The sequence below is a fragment of the Cynocephalus volans genome, chromosome 18, assembly GCF_027409185.1.
Source record: "Cynocephalus volans isolate mCynVol1 chromosome 18, mCynVol1.pri, whole genome shotgun sequence".
NCBI lineage: Eukaryota > Metazoa > Chordata > Mammalia > Dermoptera > Cynocephalidae > Cynocephalus > Cynocephalus volans.
In genome coordinates, this window is record NC_084477.1 from 14,758,825 (window position 1) to 14,764,393 (window position 5,569).

At 63.4% G+C, this 5,569-nt stretch overlaps 1 protein-coding gene across 2 annotated transcripts; it reads left to right on the top strand.

Moving 5' to 3' along the window:
- Positions 1-1,832: 1,832 nt before the first annotated feature.
- Positions 1,833-4,684, top strand: IRF2BP2 (interferon regulatory factor 2 binding protein 2). Of its 2 annotated transcripts, none has more exons than XM_063082689.1 (2): positions 1,833-2,976; positions 3,578-4,684. In XM_063082689.1, the coding sequence occupies exons 1-2, from the start codon at positions 1,968-1,970 to the stop codon at positions 4,291-4,293; spliced, it is 1,725 nt and encodes a 574-aa protein (XP_062938759.1). In that variant the 5' UTR covers positions 1,833-1,967; the 3' UTR covers positions 4,294-4,684. The 2 variants fall into 2 exon arrangements, with proteins under 2 accessions (XP_062938759.1, XP_062938758.1); XM_063082688.1 differs by having other exon boundaries at positions 1,834-3,024.
- The last annotated feature ends 885 nt before the right edge of the window (positions 4,685-5,569 follow it).

Below are 5,569 nucleotides of genomic sequence, written 5' to 3' on the forward strand. Positions count from 1 at the left end.
CACCTTTCTGGAAATCCCCCAGAGAAGACATTCAAGGTGAGCCTGCGAAAACATTCAGGTCTGGCGTGACGTCTCTGTGCCATTTTCAAACAGGCCTTGTCATGTGCTTGAAGCAGCTCCCCCACTGTTCTCCAAGGGTGTTTTTCCTCTTCCTTGTGGTTAATCCTTTGAAGCAGCCTGGCATTTTCAATAGCAACAACTAGAGAGAAACGTCAGCAGGATTCTTTCTCTCTCTCCACCTACCAATCCAGTTGTAGGAAAGATAAGATAATTAGTCCCCTGTTCTTCCCACACTTAACCAGCCCGTTCCAGTCTCGGGGAGAGATGTGGGCCTGTGTTTCCAACAAAAGCAGCTTCACAGGCCGCCCCTACAGCGCTCAAGTGTCAAAGCCCCAAGTGGGAGCGACTGAGCCCGCGTGCATGAGTCGGTGGGACTAGGGCGCAGCGCAAAGCGATTCGCCATCACACACAGCAGCGCCTGCTCCCGACACGAGGGTGGGCGCCAGCGCTGAGCGCAGCGCGGGGAGAGTCGGGGCCCGCGCCCCTAACCGCCTGCACCAGGACGGTCCACAACACCGAGGCCCAGCCCCGGGGACCGCGCCGCGCCCGCGCCTCCCGCCACGCCTCCCCGAGTCCCGAAGCGCGCCGGACGAAGGCGGAGCTTGCGCCGTGACGCAGCGCGCAGGCCGGAGACCCGGATCCCTGGAATGTGCGCCCGCGCGGAGAGGCCCAGCGCGCCGGCGCCCAAGCACGTCCGCGCGGAGCGTGCGCACTCGAGGCGGTCTGACCCGCGCCCACGTCACGCGCCTGCCCCGCGCCCCTACTTAAGGCGGGGGGGGGGCCGCGGGCAGGTTTCTGCGGGGAGTGCGCGGACGCGGGGCCCGGGCCGGTGCACCTCCGAGGCCCCGGCGCCCGCGTCAGCGTCCGGCTTCAGTGTAACTGCCGAAAACCACAGTGTGAACCAGCCAGACCCCGAGTCCCCGCCCCCCGAGACCCGCAGACACCGAGTCCCACGTGGGCCTCGCGTTTACAAAAAAAAAAAGTCTTAGCACGACCTGGCCCAAAAGGACACGAGGAGGGGGGACATCCTGACTGCGAAGCCCACAGAGCCGCGCGGGGTCACGGGCCGGCGCGGGGAGCCGCCACCGCCGCCGCGCCCGCGACGCGCTCCCGTCGGGGCCACCGTCCAGGGCTGGCGCGTCCCCGCGCGGGGGGGGGGAGGGAGGCGAGGGCGCGGGCACGCGAAGGGCGGGCGGGCGGAGGCGCGCGCGCGAGGGGAGGGGGCCCGCGCAGGCGCCGTGCGAGGCTGTCGAAGAATCAAATCCGTAGAAGTGGAGCGGCCGCGGCGGCAGCAGCAGCAGCAGCCACGGCGGTGGCGGCGGAGTCGAGGCGGGCTGGGTGCTGACGCGGGCGCTGCAGAGCGGCGACGCCAGGAGCCGTGAGATCCCAGCGGCCGAGCGACCCGGGGCCCGCGCCGCGCCCGAGCTGCACGCCGCCCGGCCGCCGCCGCCCCGGCGCGGCATGTCCCGCCGCTCGGGCTGAGCCTGCCCCGGCGGCCGCCCCCCGGCCCCCGCCCCCCCGGCCTCCCCGCCCCCCGTCCCGGCAGCCGCCGCCGTCGCGACCTGCTGCGCTCCCCCGCGCCCGCGCGGCCCGTCTTCGCCCCGGTCTGGAGGCCCGCCGCGGCCCCGGTCGAGCCGCCGCGCCGCCCGCCCGCCCGGAGCCGCGCCGACCGGGGAGGGGCCCTGCTGCCGCCGCTGCAGCCGCTCGCCCCGCGCCCGCCGCCCCTCGTGCGCCGGGGCCGCTGCGCGGGTGCCGAGCCGCCCCGGGCTTTGCCGCCGCCGCCACCGCTGGTCGGGGAGACGCGGGGCTGCGGGGGGCGGGGGCCGCGCGCGGGGCCGGCGGGGGGCGGCGGCCAAGCCCCGTCCTCCTCCTCCTCCTGCTCCGGCGGCGCCGCGGGCTCCTCGGACATGGCCGCGGCGGTGGCGGTGGCGGCCGCGTCCCGGCGCCAGTCGTGCTACCTGTGTGACCTGCCCCGCATGCCCTGGGCCATGATCTGGGACTTCACGGAGCCCGTGTGCCGCGGCTGCGTCAACTACGAGGGCGCCGACCGCGTCGAGTTCGTCATCGAGACGGCGCGGCAGCTCAAGCGGGCGCACGGCTGCTTCTCGGACGGCCGCTCCCCGCCCGGCGCCGCCGCCCCGGCCGCCGCCAAGCCGCCGCCGCCGCTCTCGGCCAAGGACCTGCTCCTGCAGCCGCAGCCGCCGCCGCCGCTCGGCCACGGCGGCCCCGAGGCGGGTCCGCGCGCGCCGCAGCCCCTGGAGCGCTACCCGCTGGCGACCGAGCGGGCTTCGCGCCTGGGCGCCGACTTCGGCGGCAGCCGCCCGGCTCCCGGCCTGGCCCAGCCGCCGCCGCCCGTGAACGGCATCCTGGTGCCCAACGGCTTCTCCAAGCTGGAGGAGCCGCCCGAGCTGAACCGCCAGAGCCCGAACCCGCGGCGCGGCCACGCCGTGCCGCCCACCCTGGTGCCGCTGATGAACGGCTCGGCCGCACCGCTGCCCGCCGCGCTGGGCCTCGCCGGCCGCGCCGCCGCCGCCGCCGCCGCCTCGCTGGCCGCCGTGTCGGGCGCCGCGGCCGCCGGCCTGGGCTCGGGCCCGCCCGCCGAACTGGGCGCCCACAAGCGGCCGGCGTCCGTGTCAGGCGGCGCGGCCGGGGAGCACGAGCCGCGCGAGGCGACGGCCAAGGAGAAGCAGCCGCCGCCGCCGCCCGCGCACCGGGGCCCGGCAGACACCCTGGCCGCCGCCACCGCCGGGCCCGCGGAGCTGGGCGCCGAGGCCGCGGGCAAGGGCCGAGCGCCCGCCGAGCAGGACTGGGTCAACCGGCCCAAGACGGTGCGCGACACGCTGCTGGCGCTGCACCAGCACGGCCACTCGGGGCCCTTCGAGAGCAAGTTCAAGAAGGAGCCGGCCCTGACTGCAGGCAGGTTGTTGGGTTTCGAGGCCAACGGGGCCAACGGGTCTAAAGCAGGTAGGGGCGGCTGTGCAGCGAGGGGCCCAGGGCGAAGGGGACGCGGGGAGGGGGGGGTGTCGCCTTCCCAGTCCCCGGCTCCCCGGGCCCAGAAACAACAAACACCCAACTTCCTGCTCGACCCGCGGCGGAACCAGTGCTCAGTGGCAACGTGTTGAGGTGCTGAAGCAGCACAACAGAGATGAGTCACAGCGGGCCCAGGCACTGACACGGGGCTTTCCTTTCCCAGCTCATTCTGGGACGGGAGCGTCAGGGCACCAAGGCGCTCTAGCCTGCCGGGGGACGTTAGCAGTCACATGCACGGTTCAGAAGTGGGGTGCGTGCGTGCGTGTGCAAGAACAGGCGACTGTGGCCGTGCCCTGTTCTGCGGCTTGCTTGTGTCTTCAGTCAGTCTAGAGGTCTGCGGGTTGGAACTTACACGAGTCCTTTACGGATGTGCTTTTAGAGAGGAGACATCGTGTAAGACGTTTTGTTCGGTGTTGGTGAAAGAAGGATCTTTTCCAGTGCACCCTGGTTTATCCTTTCGTTTTTCCCTTTTCTTTGTTTTTTTCAGTGGCAAGAACAGCAAGGAAAAGGAAGCCTTCTCCAGAACCAGAAGGTGAAGTTGGGCCCCCTAAGATCAATGGAGAGGCCCAGCCGTGGCTGTCCACGTCCACAGAAGGGCTCAAGATCCCCATAACTCCTACATCCTCTTTTGTGTCTCCACCGCCACCCACTGCCTCACCTCATTCCAACCGGACCACACCGCCTGAAGCGGCCCAGAATGGCCAGTCCCCCATGGCAGCCCTGATCTTAGTAGCAGACAATGCGGGGGGCAGTCATGCCTCAAAAGATGCCAACCAGGTTCACTCCACCACCAGGAGGAATAGCAGCAGTCCACCCTCTCCGTCCTCTATGAACCAAAGAAGGCTGGGCCCCAGAGAGGTGGGGGGCCAGGGGGCAGGCGGCACAGGAGGACTGGAGTCAGTGCACCCTGCCAGCCTCCCGGACTCCTCTCTGGCAGCCAGCGCCCCCCTGTGCTGCACCCTCTGCCACGAGCGGCTGGAGGACACCCACTTTGTGCAGTGCCCGTCCGTCCCTTCGCACAAGTTCTGCTTCCCTTGCTCCAGACAAAGCATCAAACAGCAGGGAGCTAGTGGAGAGGTCTATTGTCCCAGTGGGGAAAAATGCCCTCTTGTGGGCTCCAGTGTCCCCTGGGCCTTTATGCAGGGGGAAATTGCAACCATCCTTGCTGGAGATGTGAAAGTGAAAAAGGAGAGAGACTCGTGACTTTTCGGTTTCTGAAAAACCCAATGATTACCCTTAACTAAAACTGCTTGAATTGTATATATATCTCCATATATATATATATCCAAGACAAGGGAAATGTAGACTTCATAAACATGGCTGTATAATTTCGATTTTTTTTGAATACATTGTGTTTCTATATTTTTTTTGACGACAAAAGGTATGTACTTATAAAGGCATTTTCTTCTTTTGTTAACGTTATTAGCATATCTTTGTGCTTTATTATCCTGGTGACAGTTACCGTTCTATGTAGGCTGTGACTTGCGCTGCATTTTTAGAGCACTTGGCAAATCAGAAATGCTTCTAGCTGTATTTGTATGCACTTATTTTAAAAAGAAAAAAAAAAGCCAAATACAATTTTCTGACATTGTAAGATTGCCTTACTGTCTGTTATTCTTTCTTGCTGGCCCCTTTCTCAGGCCTGAGGCCAATTAGGAAGGAAAGGAAATGAGTGCAAGGAGCACTGTTGTCAAGTGGGCATGCCACTGGGAAATATTGCCAGGTTTACCCCAAAACGTTGTCCTCTTAGAGGATAGGAAAATAGATTTTGAATCTCTATTTTGTTCTTAACGTTCAGTTCTTGGAATACTGATGACTTGCCTGAGAGGTGCTGCTAGAAGAGGATTGTGTGTTTTGGGTGGGAGTGGGGGAGCTTTTTTTTTTTAAGGCCAAGTTGACCACTGTTCACCGTCCACGTGATAAGTTGTAAGATTACAATGCTGCATGCTAGCTGGTTACATAAGACGCGGTTCCAGTGATGGAGGGCGTTTTCACGGCTGGTGGTGCCCAAGATGGCACTGCCATCTTCAGCAGAGCCTGGCTCTGCAGCGCCACTTCATCTTTTTAAACACCCTGAGTTCTGTCTGTCGGTGTTGTCATTTCCTTTGAAAGAGTCACAGGAGAAGTTACAGTCGAGGTGAACTTGGAGATTGTGGGGTTGGTTTTGTTTCTGTTTTGTGTTTTGTTTTTTATCATTTACCTGTAGTGCTATTGCTGTTGATGCTATCACTGACACCCTGTTTCTAGTGAGTGCTAAATACAGTATGGTACAATGACAATAACAGCCGCGTGGTGCTGTGTTGCCAGGACTGCCCGTGGGCATATCAGTGACAGCCCAAATGTGGGTGGAGGAAACCTGTAATTTCCTTCTTAACATGTGTTTGAAATACCAAGTGAATAATACTGTTCTTCTGGGGGGAAAAAATGGTAAACTAGTGAAAATTAAAGAAATGAAAGGTTTTACATAATAGATCCCACC